The 24,952-nt window shown below is 42.1% G+C and overlaps 2 protein-coding genes across 4 annotated transcripts in view; both read left to right on the plus strand.

The window, feature by feature from the left end:
• Window positions 1–979: 979 nt before the first annotated feature.
• On the plus strand, window positions 980–16,404 carry c2cd3 (C2 domain containing 3 centriole elongation regulator). 2 transcript variants are annotated; one of them, XM_053422755.1, is made up of 33 exons: window positions 980–1,202; window positions 1,926–2,195; window positions 2,323–2,480; window positions 2,881–3,059; window positions 3,151–3,314; window positions 3,397–3,529; window positions 3,609–3,761; window positions 3,842–3,989; window positions 4,073–4,182; window positions 4,735–4,935; window positions 5,047–5,162; window positions 5,268–5,386; window positions 5,707–5,838; window positions 6,303–6,752; window positions 6,873–7,024; window positions 7,840–8,083; window positions 8,264–8,447; window positions 8,534–8,717; window positions 8,926–9,098; window positions 9,188–9,323; window positions 10,571–10,833; window positions 11,078–11,158; window positions 11,247–11,864; window positions 11,966–12,307; window positions 12,386–12,524; window positions 12,625–12,689; window positions 12,778–12,983; window positions 13,085–13,215; window positions 13,312–13,443; window positions 13,533–13,723; window positions 14,319–15,057; window positions 15,407–15,515; window positions 16,170–16,404. In XM_053422755.1, exons 1-33 carry the CDS (start codon window positions 1,145–1,147, stop codon window positions 16,305–16,307), a joined length of 6,618 nt encoding a protein of 2,205 aa, XP_053278730.1. In that variant the 5' UTR covers window positions 980–1,144; the 3' UTR covers window positions 16,308–16,404. The 2 variants fall into 2 exon arrangements, with proteins under 2 accessions (XP_053278730.1, XP_053278731.1); XM_053422756.1 differs by having other exon boundaries at window positions 11,081–11,158.
• Window positions 16,405–17,127: 723 nt separating this feature from the next.
• Window positions 17,128–24,952, plus strand: part of LOC128440030 (mitochondrial uncoupling protein 2) — an 8,345-nt gene continuing 520 nt past the window's right edge. Inside the window, exons 1-7 of one of the 2 annotated variants that reach the window (XR_008338469.1) lie at window positions 17,128–18,445; window positions 18,897–19,104; window positions 19,908–20,111; window positions 20,269–20,370; window positions 20,608–20,788; window positions 20,878–21,162; window positions 22,373–24,952. The exon at window positions 22,373–24,952 is cut by the window's right edge and continues 520 nt beyond it. Coding sequence is in view for 1 of the 2 variants with exons in the window: in XM_053422604.1 (XP_053278579.1) it covers window positions 18,320–18,445; window positions 18,897–19,104; window positions 19,908–20,111; window positions 20,269–20,370; window positions 20,608–20,788; window positions 20,878–20,980 (924 nt within the window). In the remaining variant the exon portion in view is untranslated. Of the gene's footprint in view, window positions 18,446–18,896; window positions 19,105–19,907; window positions 20,112–20,268; window positions 20,371–20,607; window positions 20,789–20,877; window positions 21,966–22,372 lie in introns of those variants that run through there. The other variant, XM_053422604.1, reaches the window with a different exon arrangement.

The following is a 24,952-nucleotide window of genomic DNA, read 5'->3' on the forward strand; positions in this document are numbered from 1 at the left end:
TCAAAGGGCTTCATTCTGCCCTCTGCCCTCAGCGGCCCTCACTGTTACCATGAAAACCACAACAAACATGGGGGACTTGTTTGCTAAGAAGGAGCCGGCCGACCTACATCACAGGTCAACCTCAGCATATTGTCAAGTACACACAGTAACTGCACTATAAAAAGCTGGAGTTTTTAACACTTTGGTAAACTTCCAACCTTTGGAAGAGGTGACTGATGGCCAAACAGAAATATATTTGTAAAATATAAATGCAACAGGTTCAGGACTGAGAGAAAATCACTTGTTAGGAACATCAGCAGCTTTAAAAAGAGTATTAAAAAGATCAGTGCTTCCCTCTGCTGGTGACGGTAAAGAAGGCTGCATGTCTTCAGAAATACTCACATTTTCTTACAATTAAAATAACCATGTTGCTTATGGTTTAAGTGTCACTTAAATTAATTTGACATATTTTATTTAAGTGGATGGATGCAAAACTCTGTGCTGTATTTTATATCTGTTATTACACAATATGGACGACGCTGACATTTAATAATAACAATTTATTCCTCTTGCCAACAAATATGCCATTATAATAATAATCATAATAATAATAATATACAATAAATGTACAAAAAACGTGTTAATACAAATAAAAACATGTTTATAAATATAAAAACATGTTAAAATGTAATTCATACAAGAGAATAGATTTAAAGTAACATAAGATTATATTGAAAAAAATATTTAAACGAAAAGGAAATAAATAAAATACAGAAAATGCATAATACAGAAAATAAAGGCTTAGAATTAATCCAAATATACAATTATAAGTCATGTCTGATTTATAATATAGAGGATATTGTGATGATTTGTAATTTTAAGTAAAAACAGTTGCATATTACTTTTCTGTCATTCTTCATATAGGGGAGGAGAAATTGCACTAAATACAAAAACTAACGTTAAACTCAATTTCCCAGAATGCACCTTTGAGCGGCGGCGGCGGCAGCGGAGGCGGGACGGAAGTTGTGCATAGTGTGTGTGTTTGTGTGGTTTCTCTATTAAACGGATTATAAAGTTTATTCGGAGTGAGACCGAATGATGAGCATCGACAACACGGAGGCTGTTCGGAGGAGGAGGAGGTTCAGCTCCTGAGATTCACTGAGGGATGAAGAGCAGGAGACAGAGAGCGACCCCAGCAGCAGGAGGAGGCGGCAGGAAGAAGGGTAAACTGCTGTTAGCTCTGCTAGACGCTAATGCTAATGTTGATAAGTAGCTGCCAAACTGTCACGTTAGCCTCGTTTGTGTAAATCTGGTGTTCGCTTTCTCCTTTGGTGTGTGTGACTGTTGTTTCACGTGTGTTGTAAACGCTGCTTGTTTGGGTGCGTCATTTTTAAACCTTGTGCCAGTTGTGTAGTAGTTTGTTTTGTTTTGTTTTGGCTAAAGAGGCTGCAACAGACTTATTACATCCTCTTCGTCTTAATGGAAAATATTTAACACTTAACTAGATGCTAAAGATAGTTTTATAAAACACTTTAAATTGTTCCCATTGTGAGGTATTATTTTATTTTGAAATTTTGAAATTTTCATGGGTAAAAAAAAAAGGATAAGAAGTCTTTGCTCTCGACTTAATTAGTAAAGTAAAACCACATCACATTGGTATATGTTCTATACCGTATATATGTAAACTCATACCTCAACCCATAATCATATACAATCACCATTTGTAGACTGTCTTTACATCAATTACTTTTTTACAATGGTGTTGTATGTTTTCAGGTATCCATCATATTGTTTCCTATGGAGTCCATCAACAATAATAAACTGTGCCCAGACCTAGTCAACAGAAGAGACTGTCAACACAGAGCTCTCACCTGTTTCCTTATATGATTCTGTTGCTATTTACTATGTTTTCCTTCTGATCAATCTTTTGCAATTATTTTTTGCAGTCCCCACCGATGTGTCCCCCTCCACTAGCCTCCCTCCCCTGGTGGAGGGTCAGCTGAGATGCTTCCTGCAGGTGACGATAAGCCGAATATTATGGCCGGTTCACAAGCCTCCGCTTGCAACGTTCGTCAGGCTTCGCTGGTGGGGAGAGTCGTCCGACGGCACGCACTTCCTCCCGAGGGACGGATCGCAGCTCTCGCAGAAGACCATCAAGATCACATGTCGCTTTGCCATCCGCTGTGGTCCGAAGCAGTTCACCTCATATCTTACAGGTAACTAAGACGTATAAAAAGAATAAATCAGGATCCAGGATTTCACGTTTTCTTTTCTGGTCGTGTAAGGCTTGATTTTACAGCTATTTTTCTGAAGTAAAACAACTAATCTGTCATTCATGAACAGATATGGGCTCGATGGTGCTGGAAGTTCTGACAAAACCGGATCATTTGCCGATCGCACGAGCTGAGGTCGCTGGCATCTCCCGTCTTTCTCTGTCACACCCCATCAGCGGATTTTACACCCTTGTATCTCCGACGTCTGAAAAGATGGGGGAGCTACAGGCGAGTGAAAATATGAATTTTCTGCAACCTGCAATCTGCTTTTGTGTATTATGACCTGCAAGTTACGTTTGGTATACTAACTACATAACTACTGTGGCTTTTCTTTCACTTAAAACCCTGTGTGTTGCAGTGTTGGCTAACAAATCTGAAATTGCACAACTTAGCACCAAATTAGGTATTAATTTCAAGAAGTGTAAACAAAAATATCACTATGAAACTGTTGCAGGAAAAATGTGACTATCGAGGCTGCCACTGTGTTGGTAATGAATGGGAAACATTGACTAAATTCCCTTAAAAAGTTTCTGGTTTCTATTGTTTTGTACACGAGCAGTGGTGGATAATATTAACCAAATATATTACTATTACTTTTTTACCACAACCTTTTATTTTACTCCCTCAGGTTTCACTTAACCTGGAGCCTCTGACTGAAGCTTATGACAGCAGCAGCTCATGTCCGCCCACAGATATCAGTGTTGAACAACCACAAGTCAGCACACTGAATGTGCCCTCACTACCCAGATCAATCTCAGCCGGCAGCGGGAAAGAATCAGTTGGGAGCAGCAGTGGAAACACACCAAGGTCTGAACTAGATGTAATGTTGCTGCTTTTCATAATCAAATACCTGTGTTTTGTTGTAAGATCTCACCAGTTATAGTTGTCATGTTTTCAGAGGGAAAGACCACTTGTATTTCAAAAACCCGCAAAGAGATGAAGGCAAAGACGAGTTTTTGGAGAATCAGATGCCGACAACGAACAGATCTCAGGACAGTCAAAGGGCTGTGAATCCTTCAGGTCAGGAGCCTCGTGGACAAACTACCAATGATATCCTCTCAGGTTGGTCCAGGCGCTACTTCACATCAGATGTTCTTCGACAAATTTAACAATGGTTGAGCAAACAACACTTTTTTTGCCTCAGTTATTTTAGAGCGTGGGAACAAGCTTAGAAACGCCATGGTGCTGTCAGCTTTGACATATGACATGGATTCTGCTCCAGCTCTGAAAGACGCCCCCCTCCCACTCCCAAAGGACAACATCCTGCCACCTTTCAAGTTAGTGTTTCAAAGGTTCACAAGAAATAAACTAACTCTCTTCAACACAGTTTATAATAATTCATTTCTGTGTCCACAGGCCTGTGCCGTCTCCCTCTGGAATCTTTCTTCAAAATATGTTGCATGCTGATTCATCTCTTGAACCCTCTGATGATGTTGCTTTAGTCCCCGACTGTGACTATGACTGTATTGCTGATATAGACAACAGAGCCATAGATATTCTCCTCGGCAGGTACCTGGTTTTGTATTTACTTTTAAATGTGACCGAAAATGTAAAGATTTCTTTCAACATTGTAATATATATTTTTTTAGCTTGAACACATCTCCTCTGCCTCTGTGGGATGGAGATTGCTTTTTGCCCGAGACTCTGTCTGGCTACAGCAGTGTTTGTCTGGATAGTGAGCTCAATGATCCCCAGTACGATACAAGCTTACTGGAAAACCTGTTCTACAAAACTCCTGTAAGTAGAAAATTCTCTTCAAAGGGTCAGTTTGTTGGATTTTCCAGCAGAAGTTTCTTTAAGAGCTGTCTTGTCTCCTTCAGATGTCAGATACCAGACCAGATGACACAGAGCCAGAGGGTCAAGGACCAGGGTCCTCTAGTAGAAATCTGCCCACAAAGCTGACACAGTCTGGACCCAAGACTAGTGGAGGGTAAGGTCCTTGACATGAGTCTTAATACATGCTGCTTGGACAATGAAAAGCTCCTTCTAGTGTTTTTTTTGTATACACCTGTAAAGGTCTAAAGGAGAACTTAGTGACCTTGTTCTATGAGGACATCTCTTCACCATAAGGAAATATACTAGGTTAATCAACTAGTTGCATGATATGTATGAGATACGCACAGGGTACCAAAATAACATGTATATAATAGCCAAAATATACATTATATATATATACACAATTAACCAATAACTGTATATAAAGATGGTCACACGACAGCTCCCAATTATGAACCCTGGCTGGCTGCAGTATTGGTCATGAAATCTGCCACTTTTATGTTAGCAGATGGGACAAAGTGAAAAAAACAAGTACATACTAATAGGTCTTATCACATTCACAATCACAATAGGTTTTTCTGATAAGTTTGCATTTAATTACTTATTCAGTGCTATAAAAATGTGATGAGTCATCATGATTGAGTCACTCTACCTACTTTTTGAACCTTTAAGACAATTTATTTTTCCATGTCTTGACTCTGTCCAGTCCAAATTCAGCGCATCAGCGGTCTCCAGACGCTGGTGATCTTCCCGACCTGAGTGCTGAGCAGTTGTCTCTGCTGAGTTTGATCCGAGAGGCAAGAGTGACCATCGAATCCCTGACTGTACCGACACACAGCAAAACCACCACACCCAGGAAGACGTCCAGTAAAGGGAAACCTCCTCGACCATTAACCAGCAAAAAATGGTAGGAAAAATATAGTTTTTCTGACATTATGTTGATCTATTTTAAAACTGTAACTGTTTTTATGACTAACAAAAGCCTGTGACATCTCCTCTCCCTTTTATTTATTCTCAGCACTTATTTTGTTGAGTACTCGTTACCGATGGCACCCACTTCCAGTCGACATGATGGTGGTAAAGCTGGAGATGGGGAGGTCATCAGAGCTGTTTCTAGTAAAGTCACAGCAGGAGGTATGACGTACTAGAATCTGCTTTTATGAAACCCACCTATCTTTGTCACTCTTTGGTCCCCGGTTTATGGCTGTATCTGAAACATATTCTATTTTTGTTTTAAAGCGGTGAAGTTCCTTCAGCACTCTGTGTTTCCTGTCCACTTCAGCACAGCTACAGTTAAACTTTGGTGTCAAACTGATCTAATTTTCAAGATTTACTCACGAAAGAGCGACCAAAAGAAAGTAAGTAGATTGCAACTTAACATGAGTTGTAATGTTCATCAAAACACACACAACACAGTTCTATTACTGCAGCTTAACACAATAACACAAACATTCAACACTAGTAGACACTGTGCACTCTTTGCTGTCTTTTTAAAGCCATGAGTGAATGTTTTGATATTCAAATTTAAAGTTATGCTATCATTTCTGACATGTTTTCTTTTAATGCGATTGCTGTGTGAAGTAAAGCTTTTTTCCTTTTTCTGTGAAATGCTTAGAAACTGAGATCTGAATCCCAATAACCTCACCACAATATAAATTAATGACTTGTCTTGTTGCAGGCTGTTCCCATTGGTAAAGCAGTTCATCCGCTGCGTTGTCTACTGCAAAGCAAGCAGCTGAGTCAGTATGTTGTCTTACCCGTGCAGAGCCTCGAAGGAAACTGGGATTCGCAAGAGATCGGACCTCTTGTGGTAATATACAGTTTTTTAATCATAGGAATTAACCAGCATAATGAGACAATCATTCCATAGAACAAGGGCTTCAAAATAAATGTGATAGTATATGACCTCTTGTAAAAGGGCTGATCTGAAGTGTAGTAAATTACTTTGTTCTAGAGTAAGGCTGAGCTGTTGATAACTTTTGGGCTTTTTTCCAATATCCGGCAATCACATTTTTTAAATATGAAGGATAGGATCATGATGATTGTAGAATTCAGTTGGGCTGTGTTTCAGTTCAGTGAGTGGGACAATGCAGCCTGAGCTCCAGTCAACTCATTGACTGAACAGACTTGTAGCTAAACCACATTAAATACCACTTGTGTCAGCAGAGGCTGCTGTTGCTCAGCAGAAGTTACAGAGGTTTTCTCTGATGTTTGCAAAGCCTGATGCTTTTGACCCCAATGAATGTCAAAGAAACTGTTATTTCCTTTTCTAAGGTTTCACTGGAACTTGCAGCAGTTGGCAAAGTTAACTTCTCTGGAAAGAGCAAAAGCAAGTTGCCTCGGAGAGAAACTTCACCTTCACAGACTGAACCCATCCAACAGAGAGATCCCACCTTCAGATCTCATCTTGTTCAAAGTGGCAGAGAAGAGTCGCCTGCTATAGAAGAGTCAAGGTTAAATGTTTGGACTCCACAGCAACCCTCAAAAGGACCCTCCTCCCATCCTGCTGTCAACACACCTCCTTATGAATCATGGCAGCAGGCGGACGAGGACCCCAAGGTCCTGCTGCATACACTGCTCATGGTGCCAGATGGAAAGAACTTCAGCTGTGGGCCCATGCCGACTCCAAATGTCTACTTGAACTGTAAACTCTTTTGGTGTGATGAGATGGCGAGATCTGTTGTCAGCTGGGGTCAGGCTAACCCTTCGTTCAACTTTGCTCAGGTCAGTCGAGGAGATCAGGAGTCGTCTAACGAAATCTCAGTGATTAAATGAAACTATGAGGGAATATGAATTCAGGATCTCATTGACCCCAAAAGTCCTTTTCTCCATCTTTTGTGTTAGGTGACTCCTGTGGCTTTAACAACTAAGCTGTTGGAGCGGATGAAGAATAACTTGATGGTGATTGAGGTGTGGCAGAAAACAGGAAGCTCAGGGCAGGATCGACTCTTGGGCCTTGTTAAATTACCTCTTCACCAGTTCTACATGTCATTTAGGTAAGTCAGGGAGGGAGAAAATACACACGCTGGAGCCCATGAAATGCAAATACAAGTGTGATATCTTGCATCCTTTTTTATTCAACTTGCCTTCTCAGAGTGCAAAGTGTTACTTGAAGTGAAAAGGAGAACAGCCTATTATCCTCTTGATTTCCACTGCAGTGCACATTGATATGATGTCTCTCTTTTTTTTAAACAATGTCAAAGTGCTGTGCATGGTAAGAAAAACCACAAGGATATTTATTTATTTATTGATTGATTTAGTGATTGAATTATTACTCTTCCTTACCTTAATTTTCCTGAAGTTAATCGACTTTTTCAGGAATTCTCAGTGGCTTAAACAGATTTTCATCAATTGGATCCAGAGATGCTGTGAATGAGAACGGTGTAGATCTGAAAAGGGGAAAAAACCATGAGATGTGACAATGTGAGGCCGGAGGCTGAGTGATTTGGATTTTTGGCTATTTGAAAAGTTTACAGTTAATGACTCAAAGCCAAATATTCCTCTAGGCTAAGGGTTTTGTGGATTTTCTATCAACCGCCTCTGGCTTTTTTGCATGAAAACCTATGGAAAGTTACCAGGGAGCTTTCCATTGGAGCAGGAGTCCAGCTGTATTATTTTACTATAAACATTTTCAAATCTAATAAAATAGTTTTGATTTACAAGTTTCTGATGCTCCAGACAGAAAGGAAATTGGGCATTCATGGGAATAATTACACTCCAAAACTGAAAATGTTCAATGGTAAGGACAATGAACTAAAATGCATCTGTCACAGTGAAACCAGCAACCCTTTCTTCTTTTCCTCCTCACCAGAGATCCAAAGATCGCCCACATTCTTCTCCAGGCACAGTACCCTGTTCTAGGGGTCGACTGCTACATGCCGATCATGGACGTGTTCTCAGGAAGTTGTAAAGGAAACCTCAGGGTTGTTTTGGCCATGGGGGGATCAGAGCAGATAGTTGCCCTCCAGCGGACGAGGGACGACGAATACGACAATCTGTCTCATCTTGTGAAACCAGTTCATCTGCTTGATCATCAGGCACATACACAAACAAAGGTCTGTGTTAATATTTGCTTTGCGGTATAATGCTCTCGTGCATTTTGGTATGTTCCTGAAGCACAAACTAAAAGAAATCAGTCCCCTAATTATGCCACACTTAAGTGTGTTTGAAAAATCTCTTATCTCATACTAATGTCATCTGAACATGATAAACTCATTTAACACTTTCTCCCACAGGTGACAGCAACAAAAGGCAAAGCTATGAGAGAGCATCTGTTTGTGATCAAAGTTGAGAAAGTCAATGGGCTGACACCTCTGCAGTCTACAGTGTGGGGAGAAGCTGACTGCTACATCCAGTACAGTTTCCCCTGTCAGGACGCTGACGCTGCTGCATCACTGGACCAAAGCATCATAGAGAGCAGTAAAGCAATTTAATAACATACTCAAATCACATGAGAATCATTTCTTCTCTCTGCATCACTATAACCTCTGTCTCTTCTCTGACAGGTGTGAACCTGAAGCCGTTTCGTACCACCACCAGTCTCTGTGTCCCCGACCCGGAGTTCGGCCACACTGAGACTCATGTGCTCGTGGTTCCTGAAGGAGTTCCCGTCCAGAGGCTGCTGCTCAGCTCTCTTTCGAGTCAAGGCCTCTGTGGCGGGGGAGGTGTCCAATTCGAAGTGTGGTGCAGGTTTGTAGTTGTTACTATTCTATGATGAAAACACAATTACTTCAGGTATGAATGTACGTTAATGCCAGATAATACACATCTACTGTATGGTGTAACTGCTCAATGCACGGTTTAGTGTCAAAGTTATCAATCATGTAATTTGATTGAAATGTAATAGCCTACAATATTAAAATGCTTAATTCATACTTAATAATCCGTGTTTCTGCAGATATTATTATCCAAATGTCAGAGATCAGCTTGTGGCCAAAGGACTGCTTCCGTTGTCCAAGCTGTGTGCCATGGTCACCATGCAGCGACAGCAACCTAATGAGGCCCACATGTTCTCGTTGCCCCTGATTCCCAGGACAGATAATCCCACAGGACATCAGCCCCAGCCGTCCGGTACACAGACTCGCACAGCAGTGCCATCATACTGGACGCACACATATTTAGTGTCTTTAATGTTGTGACTGGTCTGGTTTGTTTCTCAGGTCTCTTAGATGTTTGCATTCGGTACAAGCACCGGCCGGTGAGACGTGAAGGACAAACTGGTCGAGGAGCTGCCTCTCGTGTTGTTACACTTGTGGTTAAAGTGCACAGAGCATCCGGTTTGCAGGCAGCTGCAAGGTACATCTCCAGCACTTTATCTGTTTTAAAATGGAACAATTCAGCATTCGGTTACTCTTTAAAATAGTGATATTTTAACCATCAGTTACTTTATAATTAATTTAATCAGTCAGAGCTCTGCTGCTGTCAGAGCCTGTATCAGGCGGTGGACTAGTGGCAGAAACTTGGACTATTGGCAGGAAAGGTCTCTGGTTTGTCTCTGGTTCGAATCCACGGAGAAACAACAATAAGACGAACCTGGATTGATCTGTCCAAAAATCCAAGAGGACACCGGACGCGGAAGCGACGTCGAAGTGTGGCGTAGGCGCTAATCCCTAGCACGCCGGCGCTTGGCTGTTCACACCGGACGCGGAAGCCACGCTGAAGCGCCGGGTAGCGCTAATAATATCACCCGTTAATCCAGTAGTATGAAAGCATATTTGTTGCTCCAACATTAAGCAACAGCGTCCCAACATTTGTCTTTTTTGGTGTTGTCTTTATACAACATGTTCCGAGGATCATACAACTCTCCGTACTTCTCCACTTCAATTATTAATTTAATGTCATCCATGTTGAAGAACCTCTCCGCTGTTTGCTCCGTTAAATGTCGGGTGTCGAGGGTAAATTACGTATTCTCCACTCAAGCCTATGTGGAGAATACGTAGCCCCCCCCCCCCTGTCTCTTTTTATCTTTATGACTGCTTGTGTGGCTGTAGTGGATGGGCAGAGGGGGACATTTAATAATGTGGTTGGTAAAAGTGTTAAAATTAAAACTCCAAGACAACAGAAGGTGAATACAAAGTATGGGATGCATATTTGATAATTTATATCATATAAAATATCGTTTAAAATCATTTTTCAGTGTGTTTCCTGTCGCGATACGCTCGCGTCAAGCGGAAAAAATAGACTCGACGCCGAAACGATCGCTTCACGGCTCTAGGCAACCGCGGCGTGGCGCGGCGCTTCAGCGTCCGGTGTGACCGGCACAACGGTTTAACATGGGAGTGGATGGGAGCCAGAGGCTTGGCGCTGCGCTTACGCCACGCTTCGGCGTGAACCCGGCGTTACTCCCCCAACATCTGCTCCCCGGGCGCCGTACATATTCGCTCACTGCTCTGTGTGTCCTGCACCAGATGGGTCAAAAGCAGAGGTTAAATTTCCCTACCTGCATGAGTGTGCCTGTGCATGTGTGACTAATAAATGCATCTTAATCTTAATGTTAACATTTCACTGCATCAAACTGAAGGTATTTGCATCTTCTGTTGCAGGTTGTTATCAGAACAAGATGAACGCTACTTTGCCGATGTGGGGGTGAACATCTATGTCACAGTCCAGCTCTCCGTCTTGCCCGAGAGTGAGAGGAGGTGCACCCGCACAGTTGCCAGGACCTTCTGCCCTGAGTTCGACCACCAGATGGAGATGTCCTGTGATCTGCTGGTCCAGAGGAGCAGTGGAGAAACGTACAGCCTGGCTGAGCAGCTGGAAGAGGCTTCTGCTGTCTTCACTGTTTGGAACAGAGACAATCGCAAAGGTTCAAGAGAACTCATCATGTCAATAAGGCCCTATTACAGATTGATTAGAATGTTAAACAGACAGTTTTACTTTTTACTTCCTGAGTAACAGTTTAATCATCAGATAATTTTTTCACGTCATAGTTAAAAATGCCAAATTTCTTTTGGTTCAAGCATCTCAACTGTGAATATTAGCAGGTTTTCTTTATCTTTTGTGATCTTGAGAAAAGTGTTGATCTTATTTGTTGGTGTTGTGTGTTGCAGCAGTAAACATATCCAAGCCTAAAGATATGATGTTGGGTACAGTGAAACTACCACTAGCTGATCTCATCAATAAAAGAACAGGTATGTTGAACAGTTAGATACTCGTAGACCAAGAGGATGACCATAGTTGTGTTTGTATCATAATTGTTTTTCTTCTCTAAATTTAAAGGTATTTCTGGCTGGTTTGGTGTGTACATTCCTCAGGAAACAAGCTCTCAAGATATGCACCAACAAGTCTTGGTTGGGGGCCTCGAGATCTCTGTCAACTTTGCCCACAACTCAGACAGAGAACGAGTTATTAAAGCTGGTCAGGGTTTGGGCTGGGTTCTGAACCAGAGCGATCAGGAAATGCAGGATGAAGAAGAAGAGTGGGAAGAAAGCATGAAGAAACTCTCCTTGACCTTTTCAATGCCCAGAGTCTGGATGCCAGTCCACTGTTTGCTTTTGCCGGGCCACAGTGATCTTCAGCGCTCCACCTACTGCTACTTCAGGTACAAGTTTTATGACCAGGAGGCCTTCTGCTCACAGATGAAACACCCGTCTGTCATAGAGGGCGGGGAGGACAGCCAGGCCACAGTGAGTTTTGAAGGAAGCAAGACTTTGGAGCTGAGGAGGACTCAACCTTTACTGTGGTATCTACGAGAGGAGAAGCTGGAGGTGCAGGTGTGGGTTGCCTTCAAGAAGGAGAAATCCAGGAGACCAACGGATACAGACCGGCTGGTGGGTTCAGCATTTGTCGATCTGTCCTCCCTTGCAAAGATGCCCAAGAAGAAGCTGACTCTCAGTGGTAAGAATCGTTGATTGTGTCATATTTTAACCAGTAGTTATGGCTTAAATTAAAATCATGGTTATAATTGTATGATTAATCTCTGATTTCTGGCTTCACAGGCGTTTACCCGCTGTTCAGACGCTCTGCAGCAGATCTGCAAGGGGCAGCTCTCAGGGTTCACATCACCCTGACAGCAGCTTCCATCCCCAGGGAGGCGCCTGCTGCAGCTGACACCCAGATGGACTCTGACAGCCAGGGGGAGCATTTTTCAGAAGAGGATAGATCGACAGATCGACCCCCTTCGCTTAGTACCCCCAAAAAATATGCACAAAGTGGACACAAGACTAAAACCTCCAGAGCCACTGCGGACATCACATCTGTGCAGCACACAGAGATGAGCTTGGATGAATCTTTCCCTGTGACAGTCACAGTAGACCAGGCCATGCACCTGAATCTGAAAGGTGAGCATATAGTCCAAGATTTGTTTTTACTTTGTTCCCTCTTATTTGTGTAAAATAAAACCTGTCCCTCTCTGGCAGGCTGTCCTCTAGCAGAGCGCAGTGAAGGGACACCATGCTGCTGTGTTTCCTACGTCACTGCTGACTCTACTGAACCAGTGTCCACGGCTGTCATAGCGGACAGTAACTGCCCCATGTGGGATCATCAACACGAGTGCAGGTTTAAATACACAACACACATTCACTTAAATCTTCAAAAGTTTGTAGTGTTGATTACAAATAAAAACGTATGTATGTTTTTTTTCATTTAAAATCCCCAGGCTTTCAAATCAGCTACTGGTTGATCCACAACAATCTCTCGTTTTCAAAGTCTGGCACAGAGGAGGTACAGGAGCCACTTCCTACTTACGATTTTTATAACAATGATCTGATCTGTTTGATACTTAAAGTCACTCTTTGTTTTGTTTCTGTAGAAACTGAGAGGGTGCTGGGGTTTGCGTCCGTAGACCTGTCCCCTTTACTCTGTGGCTTCTACTCCGTGTGTGGCTGGTACAACATCACAGACTTCGGTGGTCAATGTCGCGGCCAACTCAAAGTGTCCGTCACTCCGCTGAAGGGGGTCCAACACCTCCGAGGACAGAGGAGAGCCGTGAATGAAGAAGCTGCCAAAAACTCATCTGTGAGAGAATTCACTCAGACATACTGAACACCTTTCAGAATAGAATAATCACATAAAATGTTTTATTATTAAAGATTAAAAAAGATGAATTTGTTCAACAGACTTTATTCCAGGGCCGACCTCTCAGCTATCACACCACAGCCACATATAGTAGCTTCCCCTCTCACATCAGCCGCTTCCCTGAGCAGAAGATATCGTCACCTGACCACACTGACAGGCTCTTTCCTAAAAGGTTAGTTGAGTACATGTTTGAATTTATATTTATATGAATATATCATACATGCATATAGATTAAATGTTTGTTTTTATGTCATTTACAACTGCCCAGCTCCAATGAGAGAGACTCTCACCTTGAGCACATGGAAAAAGTACGTCTCTACCATCAGAGTCTGCAGGGGCAAACAGCCGCTCACTCGGGTGACCTCAGTCCCTCCCGCTCGTTCCTGTTCTCAGCACTCCGGTATCAGTCCTCAGTTAGACACACCAACAGCTTTGCTCTGCAGACAATTTGCATTTTATTCATCTTATCTTTGACTGTGGCTGTTACAGGGAAAAACTAAGCGAGCTCGACAACATCCAGAGATATTTCAGTCCTAAGCCTACTGCTCCCACGCTCTCGTCTGTGACTGAGCACGACCGTCACAACAAACATGAGGAACAGGGGACGTCGGAGAAGGACACGAATCAGCTTCTTCTGAAGTCCAACCTGTTAGTCGGAGAAGTCAACAACATCATGAGTGGTGAGCTGCTCGTCCATGCTGGGGGGGGGTACTTAATGAGTCAAAAATTAACAGTCAGCAAGCTGCAAATCCGGCAAAATGTTTCCATCAACAATCTAACGGGAAAACATAATCTGAGCATTTAAATGGACCTTTTAAAGATCCCTCTTGGCAGGTTTAACCATGCTCTAGGTTTTTCAAACCTCAGCAGTTGACCCAGAGTTCACAGAGGACACAGTTTACGGTGTAGCGAGCTCACTGCTTCCATAAAAGGAGGCAGGACTAACTGTGAACTAACTCTGAAGGACCAGCAGTGCTGAAATGTCAGCCAATGGAATAACGTCAACGCTGTCAGACAAAAAGGGCTGCTGCTATTTATATCACATTATGATTCAGTACTTTCAGGCCTGATAACTTACTTTCGTTATCATTTATGTTGCTGATCATTTTCTGGATTAAGCTAATTATAGTTTTGTCTCTAGTCGCAATACTTATTCAATTAATATTTTAGTAAGTCCGTAGAAAATTCCTCAGCTATACAAATAAGTAAAACGAAAATAATGCTGATCCTCACAAGAGCATTTTGGCTAAAGTCTTCAATGTCCTCTTCACGTAGCCCTTCAAGGAGATGACCTGGAAACGATTCCCTCCAACCCTCAGAGCGACTTAAGAACTTCCTCTGGTCACGACCACAACCCTCAAACTATTCCTGAGAGTATCTCCAGGTTCACTTCTTCCCAACAAGATGTGTCCCTTTCTCTTCAAAAGATGTCTGACGACCATCCAGACTCTGGGGCTGAAGAAGAAAAGGATGGACAACACCACAAAGTGTTGGAGGATGAAAACGAGGAAAGAACAGATGAATATGAAGATGGAACAACCTGCGCAAGGGACGAGGGAGTCGATGATGACGAGGAGGAAGATGAAGACTATGACGAGGTTGTGGTGAAGCCGAGGCATCTCAACGAGGTGACTTCTCTAACAGACAGAACAAGTCCTTGGACCAGCATCCATTCAGATCCTGACATGGTGTCACTGGAGAGTCTGGAGGCACCAGAGGATTCCAACCCGAGCCAGGACGAGGAAGACAAGGAGTCGGTGGTAAATCTGGAAACTTGTGACTCAGATGGAAAACATCAGAGCACAACACCAGAGGAAATTGAGAGTTGTAATGGATCGGGAGACGATTCGGACAGAGACGATGGCAGGACATTACAAGCTTTAAATGAGAGACGAGCAAAAGATCCCCAAAGCCCCAACGAGGAATCAGGTGACGAAGATGCATCACCCCCCTTACAGTACACAACAGACTCCCCCGACTCTTCTCTAGACAATGAAGATTCACAGCTACAAACGTATCCTTGATCAGTATTTGCTGCTGTTTCCGTCTTTTGTATTAGATTAGCTGTTTTTGTCTAGTTTAGATCAAAGATTCATTTTAAAACTGGTTGAGAGTATGAACACACTAACACATGTACAGTCGGTACACGGGATGTTTATATGACACAAACAGACCCATGTGGTCATATTTGCATGAATGACACCTGTTGTTCTCTTAGAAGAAACACTGCAGGGTGTTTTCTAGAATATCGTTTTTTGCTATTTACCCGTTTCTTTTCATCAATCTTTGATCTCAACTATTTGTGTCCGTGAAACCATCGCGTTTTCTGTACATGTTGTTGTTTTTAACCTTTTGATCTCAAGCTCGGCTCCTGTGGAGGTCCCGAATTTTTTCCTGCCCTCTCACCAAATGGAAGCATCTATGAGAGCCATTCAACTCGCTCCGTCCTTCTCCAACCCGCCCAGTGACCCAGTGAGTTGATGTCACCGACTTAGCTTCTTCTGACCTTCACACTCACTCTTTTACTCCCTCAACCTCTTTTTCTTTTCACTCATCTTTCACTTGTTTGCTTCGAGTCTCGTTAAAAATATAAAGCTGGAAAGCTGTGTCCTTTTCTTCCTATTCACAAGCATAATTCAGCTGAGGTGTGTGTGTGTGGCCATTATGTAGTCTCTGGATGAACAGGATTAGTTATTAGGCGTGGTTTCTTTTTTTAATTGTCTGGCTTGCTGGAACAAATGATTAATTATGGAATAATACCTACAATACTAATGCATCATTGTGGATTCATAATAGTGTCAGGGAGTGTGTGGAGGGAGCAGACGTACAGCACGTGTTGGTGTAGAAGTTTGTGGAGGGTGTGCCCATTTAAATAGGTAGTTACATGATATGTAGCCTGAACACTGTGTACTCTACCTGACAAGCCTGTTTGACAGCGTGACACTTATACCCTCACCTATAGAAAGTCTTGCATGTGCGTGTTTGCGTGTTGACTCATGCTTTACTCTGTACTTCTCTTTTGAGTACTTAGTGTTGTTGTTTGAATAGCGTCTCGTAATTTCTTTATCTTCAGCATGTTCAGTACAATATGAAATATATATATAATAGTCTTGTTCTGCGTTCCAGGGGCGGATCTCTCCACTCGAGAGCTTTCCTCGTCGCAGAGGACGTCCTCAGCGGCCCGACTTGTCGCCCTCGTCCATGAAGAAAGAGACTGAGAGAATAGCAAAAATATTCGCAGCTCACTTCGATAAGAGTCATTAGTGTGTATTTTGTAGGATCGTGAAAATGTTTTGTGTAAATTTTAATTTAACATTTTTCTATTTTTATAAATAAATATTCTCTGTTTTAAACAATTGAAGCCTTGTTTGTATGTTGTTATTTTATATAATTTTGCGTGAGATTAGTGATCCGTCCATCCATCTGTCTGACTAGTCATTTCATTTCTTTAAACCAAATAGCAAAAACTATATATGAAGTTTTAAGAAGTTTGGGGAATCTTAAAATGTCATATTTCTCCTGTGTCTTCTGTGCTTCCCTGTCATGAGAGTCGCCTCTATACTCAGATCTTTTCATTGATAAGCAACAGAAAGACTCCACAGTTTAATTTTTACAGTGTTATGGGTATAAAGGGATTAAATTCACCTGCACAGTCAACAAATACTACAAATGATCACATATTTCTCATCTCTAATAATAACCTTAATATTTATTTTCTTTGACTTGAGCCTTGTTTTTCAATCTTCTATTCTTTATCACATAGACAAGGCACCAAATTATCAGCTCTCCAGGTTTTGTGGGAGTGACATGTCTGTTTTTTTTTTGTCTTTTTCTTTTTATGTGTTTGTTTCTTGGAACCGGCCTCATGTTAGGATTTGTCCTGACTGTCTGAACCTGCACTTAGCTGACGTTTGAAAGTAGAAAAAAACTTCAAAACAGGGACTGCATTTATTTTGCTTTTGTTGAACTGACTGAAGACATTTTAGTTTTAACTCAAAATAAGAACACTCAGGAGTTCATTCTCCATTTCCTGTTATTGACATTTACACGTGTTCAGCCTTTTTTTTTACTGCCGACTCTTTTACTTCCTGTTTGTTTTTATGGTGTTTCTCCCTGAGCTTACCTCTTCAGGAAATGAAATGCAGCTCTACCAGGTTAAAGTCTTGTGATCTATTTGAGCAGCATAAAACTCTGCAGGGTGTCTTTTTGATTTGGATCATTGCTTTTGGAGGTAATTTAATGATGTCTCCTCCCCGGCGTTTCACAGATGAGTTTGTTTGTTTTGGATTATGTCCAACTCTTTTCCTTCTCTGCGCCGGAGGCTACTCTTGTTCTCTTCAGACCAAAAAACCTCGAACCTGTTTCCCATCCCTGCATTTCCTTGTTAATTCCAGTCTGGTCTGATTCTTACATGCAGATGACCTGATGAGACGGTAACAACATCAGCCCTGCCCTGTGGAGGTGGGATGTGATGCCAAGGACTCTTGTTTGGTACTTCTTTAATCAAATGTCTGTTGTTGTCTTTGTCCGCCATGTTCCACTTTCATACGATCAGGATCAACTTCAGTAATGAAACCTACAAACCTACACATACTGGCTTTAAAACAGCGTTTGAGCAGTGTGGAGCAGAACCTTTTGGAAGACTTTAGACTGACTGCATTTAGAAAGTATTTATTTATATCTTTAACTTTTTTATTTATGAAGTTTACAATTTTTTCTTGACATTTCAACTATATTTTTGAAATGCTTCCATACATTTACTCTTCCATGCTACATTCCTGCTGGTGATGTAGGAGCCTCTTGACATTCCTCAGAGCTGCAGCAGAGTGTTTGCCTGTCATGTGTCTGCTCATGTTGGGCGGTGCAGCAGCAGCAGCAGAGGCTGGTGTGTCTTTACACTCAGTCAGGTGTCTCAGTGGCTGAGCAGCTTCTCGAGGAGGCAGACTACTCCTTGCTTGTTCTTGATTTCATATTTTTGGGGTGGTTTGATAGATCAGAGTTTTTTTTATGGCTCACCTGCGCTCCTGCTTTTCAACACACATACTTTTATTACCTGGGACTTGACTCTGGCTGAAGCAGCCAGCTCACCGGCATCTGATCCCGGGACAGGAAGTCTGACTCCTGACAGGGACGACGTTCACGTCGTAGGATATGATGCATTACAGGTGACACTGGGCTTAAGCTGCCGCATCGGATTCCGATTGATTGATCGATGGGCCGGACTCGATGTTGAGGTGGATAGAATTTAGTTGATCGTCTGAGCCGAGTCACAGATCATGGCTGGGAGAGGGACGGTCGATCTGGCCCCTTCAGCCGCTGTCAAGGTCTTCTCAGCAGGAACAGCTGGCTGCATGGCCGACTTGGTCACTTTCCCCCTGGACACAGCCAAAGTCAGGCTGCAGGTGAGCTCATTTATACAAAACCACCCCCAGTGGTATTTCAGATTAGATAGCTCACATGTCTATGTTTGGACTTCTCTGAGTTAACTGTCAAAGCACTTGTATTTCTAAAAGTCTCTGCATTGAATCTGTTTGCTGTCAAAGCACTTTACACAAACCCAATATGTGATAATCTCCTTGAACCAACATAAGCCATCAAAACTCAGCATAATGTAATATTGTAATTCCTGTGTTGATATAGAAAGTAAACACCTCCTCATGTTGTTAAACCTTGCCCTGATCCAGGAGTATCTCACCGTGTGCAGTCAAGTACCATAGACTATATATCATCAATGATACAACACTTACAACAATTAAAACAAGCCTACCAAAGAATAGGCATTTCAACTTTATATGGTCACTTCAACCTGAGTTGAGCAACGTAAGACTTAAATCATTTTATGGTTCACTCCAGATCCAAGGTGAATCCAAGCCCTCGGTGGGAGTCCAGAGGGCGAGGTTCAGGGGGGTGTTTGGCACCATCTACACCATGGTGAAGACCGAGGGCGCCAGGAGTTTGTACAGTGGACTGGTGGCCGGGCTGCAGAGACAGATGAGCTTCGCCTCGGTGCGGATCGGCCTCTACGACACCATCAAGCAGGTCTACAGCCGAGGATCAGAGAGTGAGTCACCAAGCAGTCCAGATGTGCAGCCGCAGAAATCTGTTTCTATTCAAATCTGTATCCCGGTTTAGTTTCACAACTTTCTAATTGGATATTGTGCAAATCGTTTAAACAATAATAATAATCAATAATCATCGACAAGTCACACTGGGTCATTACATTATGTATAGTATATCTATCCGAAAACAATAAGTTACGGGATACAAATTATATTTGAACTCAACATAAGTTCAAAAATAGAAACGAGCCTTCGGTTGCTTCATCAACAACAACTTGTTGGACCAGTTTTCACTCAGGCGGTTGAAACACTGTCAACAAGTGTGAGAAATATCACCTGCACTGGAGAAACTTAAAGACAAGTAGTCAAGTAACTCTAATGTTCCGGTGCATAGAAAACTGACTGAAAGAAAGAGCTGCATGTGCTTAGAACTGGTTTTGCAGAAACCTGCCACAGGATGTCGGCCACAGGGCAGATTCCTTTCCCAGGGGACAGATGTGTGTTTATCCCGGAGGCCCTACCTGTCAGGGAGGATGGGAGACACATGGGAAGACAGACAGAAGAAAACTACTCTGTCAAAAATAAATAGAGAATTATAAAAGCAGATATAAACACAACTGAACTATACTAGGTGCTGTGGCTGCACTGTGCAATGATAAACTTAAATATACTGCATATATACTGAATATCAATATTTCACAAATTGTACATGAAGTGGTCAATCTGGAGTAAAACAGATCTGTCTGTTAACAACACTGCCATCTGTTGTCTTGTGCAGTCTAATGCATGTTCCTTGTTGCAACAGACGTAGGAATCGGGACTCGGCTGCTGGCGGGCTGCACCACGGGGGCCATGGCGGTGGTGCTGGCTCAGCCCACTGATGTGGTCAAAGTCAGGTTCCAGGCTCAGGGTCGCCTGCCGGAGGGCGGCTCCGCGAAGAGGTACAGCGGCACCATCGACGCCTACAGGACCATCGCCAGGGTTGAAGGCGTCAGAGGGCTCTGGAAAGGTGCATTAAAATGTGGAGCTAATGTAACTGTCGGTGTTATTGTTGTAAAGTTAGTGTGTAAGACGTCTAAGATTTGAGCAGCACTGACTTACTGGATTTTATTTATATTTATTACATTCAGGTTGAATATTATCCTTAAAAACCTTTTGTTTTTCAGGTGTTTTCCCAAATATAACTCGTAATGCCATCGTGAACTGCTCCGAGCTGGTGACGTATGACATCATCAAAGAGCTCATCCTGCAGCACAAACTGATGACAGGTGAGTTCGATCCCTCGAATACAAACCTCAACATTGCAGATGTTTAACTTTACCTTTGTAGCTCCAAACGAAAAGGGATTAAGAAAAAGATTTTTAGAGTAAAAATAATACAGAAGATAAAATAGATAAAACAGTAGAAATCAGGATGACAGTGAGGTTACAATGCAGTGTGAGATTATATAGTAGAAATACTTCTTTGCTCTTTGTGTCCCTGATTAAAGTTTGATATTTCCACAGACAACATGCCGTGTCACTTCACCGCAGGCTTCGCAGCAGGTTTCTGCACCACCATCGTAGCGTCCCCAGTGGACGTGGTCAAAACCCGCTTCATGAACTCAGTCCCCGGGCAGTACAGCGGTGCCATGAACTGTGCCCTCACCATGCTCATTAAAGAGGGGCCCACAGCTTTCTATAAGGGGTACGTTGCTGCAGCATAGATGCTAAGTTATATGTTGAACAAAGCAAAAAAAAATACATTTAAATCTCAATCCTTTCTAAACTCTTCAGCTTTGTGCCCTCGTTTCTTCGCCTGGGTTCCTGGAACATCGTGATGTTTATGAGCTACGAGCAGATCAAGAGAGCGGTGGTGAGGTTTCAGCAGACCTGCTAGTCCTCGCTGGCTCCTGGGTGACAGCTGCTGAGGCACCGGAGCGATGAAGCAGGACCTTCTTAAAGAGAGAGAGAGAGAGAGAGAGAGTCTGCTGCCGGTCTGGACCTGCTCCTCCTCAGGGATGAAACTGTACATCTGCACTTACTGTACTGTCCATGAAGAGGCCCTCGAAAAACTACAGGGTGGGTTCATGAGTTTTTTCATGACATGCGCACATTATTATACATGTTTTATATATGTTGTTTTAGGCCTTTTCACAGAGGACATTGTAACATGCTGCAGTAATTGATTCAATACATTTCCATTGAGCTGCTTCAGTGTCACAGTCGGGTGATTAGCTACGAATCAATCACCCAGATTGATTTTACAACCTGCCTGAATTTGAGCAGGACCGAGTTGGATTCATGGCCTGCTTGAACCTGTTGTTGGTTGTCTTCATGAGCAGTTTCACCACCTGATGTCCCACAAATCAGTAGTTGTGTAATATTTTACATGTTGTAGAAATGTCAGCAGGGGCAGGTAATGGCCATAGGTCCTGAGAACAGCCGTTATGAGATCTATTTTCAGGAGACTGTAATCACACCACTGTCAGAAACCTCTAATCTGGCCCCATGCCAGTAGCTCTCTGGTAAGAGTTCACACTTCTTGTAAGTGTCTCCTCAGCTTTACTGGGACACTTGAATACAGCAGATCCATGCTGTTAATAGCTGTGATTATCCCACTATGACAGGTCAAAAGGTCAGCTGTGAAAAGGCCTATTTACTGTATCTGTTGTGGATGAGGATAATTCGTTTCCTCCTGTCAGCCGATTTTTCTAGGTTTTCTTGGTTGTTGTTTTATATCTAATGGCTGGTTTCAGGGGAAACGTTCCTGTTTAATGTGACAAGCCACTGTCTGTGATACGCACACGTTAGGTTTACTTCTGTTGATTATTTTGTTTTACAATTAATGACTTGTAGTGGTATATAAAAAAGGTTAAAAATTGTCATGAAATTGTTTTCTTTGACTCATGTTTACCCAATATGACCTAAATATTCAATTTATGTCACATAAGACAAAGAAAAGCAGTAAATCCTCACAACTGAGAATTTGGAACTAGGAAATATTCTTAATTTGCATTAAAAAAAAAGTATGAATTATCATCAAAATAGTTGTGTTGTAAAGATCCAGTTATATTTGCATTGAGCCAAAGCCAATAGTTTTTCTATTTGAATAATTATTCAAATACAGAAAACACAGCAATTTTTTTTATATTATGCAAACTGTGAATTATACATGATATATGGATTTTTATATTTCATGTTATGTCCTATACAAATATGCATTTTTGTATTTGTTTACTAGGTAAATTATACAAATTTTTAATTATTAATTTGAATGTATATTCTTCAGTGTACGTCGGCTTTGCTGGAGCATTTTAACGAGTCATCACAGAGACGCTGAGGTGAATGAGGCGAGAAGCACAAAACGATGAGCTGACAGATGAGAAAATTGCCCAATTTGAGTCTTGTGGGACAAAAGAGGCTGCAGACAAAAGATGTAACTGAAGTCTGTGGTGTCACATGAACACGCTCCGCCTTGCTTGTCATCTCCTGTCGTGCCAGCGAGGTTCCTCCATGGTTGAACTGGTATGACAAGCTTTTCCCGGGCCATATGGCACCCTGGGTAACCCTCACCCAGAGTCTAGCTGAGTCAACCAGGAGGGAAACTTCAAAGACAGGGAACTAGTGATACATTTTACAGGATTATGGTAAAAGACTTCAAATATGTCCAGTTAAATGTGAGGATGAGGAGGGGTAATGGTCAGATTATAGAAAAGAGGAGTTAATGGTCCTTTGCTGACGTTGGCAGGACTTTGTGCTCGCTAATGACCGGAGATATCAAGTTTCTGGGAAGTTCAAGTTCGCGGTTCTGTTCAGTATTTTTCTGACACACATGCTCTCACCGGTCATGTTGTCTTTTGTTCAATCAGCTGTTTACAATCCATGTCATTGTTCATTTATGAGACCGAAGCGGTTCCCTCCTTTACGGTAGTAAACTAATACATTTATAGAAGAGGAGTTTAGCTGAGTAACTCTTAATGCACAAAATGATAACTATTTGGGAATTTCGGTCAATAAAAGCAATTGATGGAGCATGGTCATGGACAAAGTTCTTCATCATTAATTTGGGGGCCATCGTTCATTTTGCAGATGCAGTGGAAACACAGGTATTTATGATTTTTTTATTCAACACAGAATTCTTTCTTCAGGATTGTTGAACAGATTCGATTTCTCTATTAGTCTCGTAAGCATAAAAAATCCTAATTATTGTTATTTAGATGGAACTTCAATCTTATATTAAATGTATCTTCCTTGTCTCTAAATGCAGCCTCCTCAGTGTTACAGTAAAAGATGTATAGTGGTAGACATCTTGTATTTTAAAGAGTTTTGGTTAATTTAGAAAATCACAAATTTCAATAAGACAAACCGGTTTTTAAAAAAAGTTTCTGCATCTCCAGAGTTTGTGTTGGATTGGCTTGAAATTAAGACTCATAAAAATACAGTCACGTTGACAATTTCTAACCAAAACGTTCAGACTGGATCAAGCGTCACTGTGGCGCCTGTTGATGCCTCCTCTGCTTCACCTCCAGTGGCTCAAGACGGACGAGGACTGTCGGCCGCTTGGGGCCTCGTCCGTACTCTCCTGGACAAAAAGACTGAAAACACTTCGGTAAGTGTGGTATGGATAGATATCGGGCAGAGAATCCATGGTCACCAAAGGGCAGGAGAGCAGGGTGGCAGCAGGAGGGTAAGACGACAGCTGTGGTTAGACTGCACACTGCGGGGAGGCAGGGGTTGTAGACCTGCTCAGGAAAGAGCACTGAGAAACCCTGAGCTTCAGGGTGAAACTCTCTGAGTCTTGTTGTCTCTTCATGTTGAATCGTTTCCTCGAGTTTCTTCACCTCGATCAACCTGATGTGATGACGTCTGCGCCGTTTGAGGAAAGAATCCAAGAAATGTTCCATATGCATTTTCCTTTCAGCAAACCTCTGAAAGAGCAGCTGTCAGGAGACATATTTCATTATTGACCATCAATATATTAAACCTCTCATTAGCTTCTGACATTTTAATGGTCTTGGCTTAAACCTGGTTGATTTAGATCTTATTTATCCGCTCTCCTGTTTCTCAGGTATTGTCGTTAAGCCCAAATGTTGCTGCTCTTCAATCCTTTAAAGGATGGTGGGTGTAAAATCATATTACCTGACAACAGCTGGATTTGACAGCTTCTTCTTTGAAACAAATTAATGTCAAGGTGCTTGAATACATCCTGACATTAAGACATTATTAATATTTAAAATTACATTAGAGGCCAATATGCTGACTTTTAAAACAGAAGTGCATCCTTACCTCACACTCCTCCTCTGCATGATTTATCTTTTTCAGGAGACACAGTTGTGCATAGTAAACACTGTATTTCTCTGCTGCAGAAGGAGGAGAAACTATCTTCACAATGGCAATGCATATTCAAAACAGCCATAAGAGAAAAAAAAACTATCATATTACATTTAAGAACTCACCGAGTTGTTCTTGTTTGGCCTGTATGATGCTTCTGCGTCTTTCTAGTTCCTTGTATTTCATCGCGAGCAGCAGCTTAGCATCTGAGAATTTTGGTTTTTGGGAAAGACTGAACTTTGCCAATCTTTGATTTGAAGCCAGTGTCTTCTCCACAGCATTCTGAAGTCCCTGAAACTGGAAACACACACACACTTTCAAAACTCCTGAAAGTTTTGCACTTTAGCCAAACCCTGCAAGATCTAAATACACAATGCATACACGTACATACACATTATCCATATACTGTAAGTGGAAATATGTCTTTCTGTCTCTCACCTTCTCACTGCAGCTGATGATGTGATGTATTTTGTCTTCGTCCTCCAGCAGCTCCCGCAGCTCTCTGGTCCTCAAACCTCGGAGCTGAACCTGCGGCAGA

Source organism: Pleuronectes platessa, chromosome 5 (assembly GCF_947347685.1).
Source record: "Pleuronectes platessa chromosome 5, fPlePla1.1, whole genome shotgun sequence".
NCBI classification, from domain to species: domain Eukaryota; kingdom Metazoa; phylum Chordata; class Actinopteri; order Pleuronectiformes; family Pleuronectidae; genus Pleuronectes; species Pleuronectes platessa.

What these genes read in the sequence shown, in the direction of transcription:
- c2cd3 (XM_053422755.1), top strand. Translation starts at nt 1,145, where the DNA reads ATGAAGAGCAGGAGACAGAGAGCGACCCCAGCAGCAGGAGGAGGCGGC. An exon ending in CAATTCGAAGTGTGGTGCAG is followed by an intron (nt 8,718 to 8,925) that starts GTTTGTAGTTGT and finishes GTGTTTCTGCAG; the next exon opens with ATATTATTATCCAAATGTCA. An exon ending in TCTCATCAATAAAAGAACAG is followed by an intron (nt 11,159 to 11,246) that starts GTATGTTGAACA and finishes CTAAATTTAAAG; the next exon opens with GTATTTCTGGCTGGTTTGGT.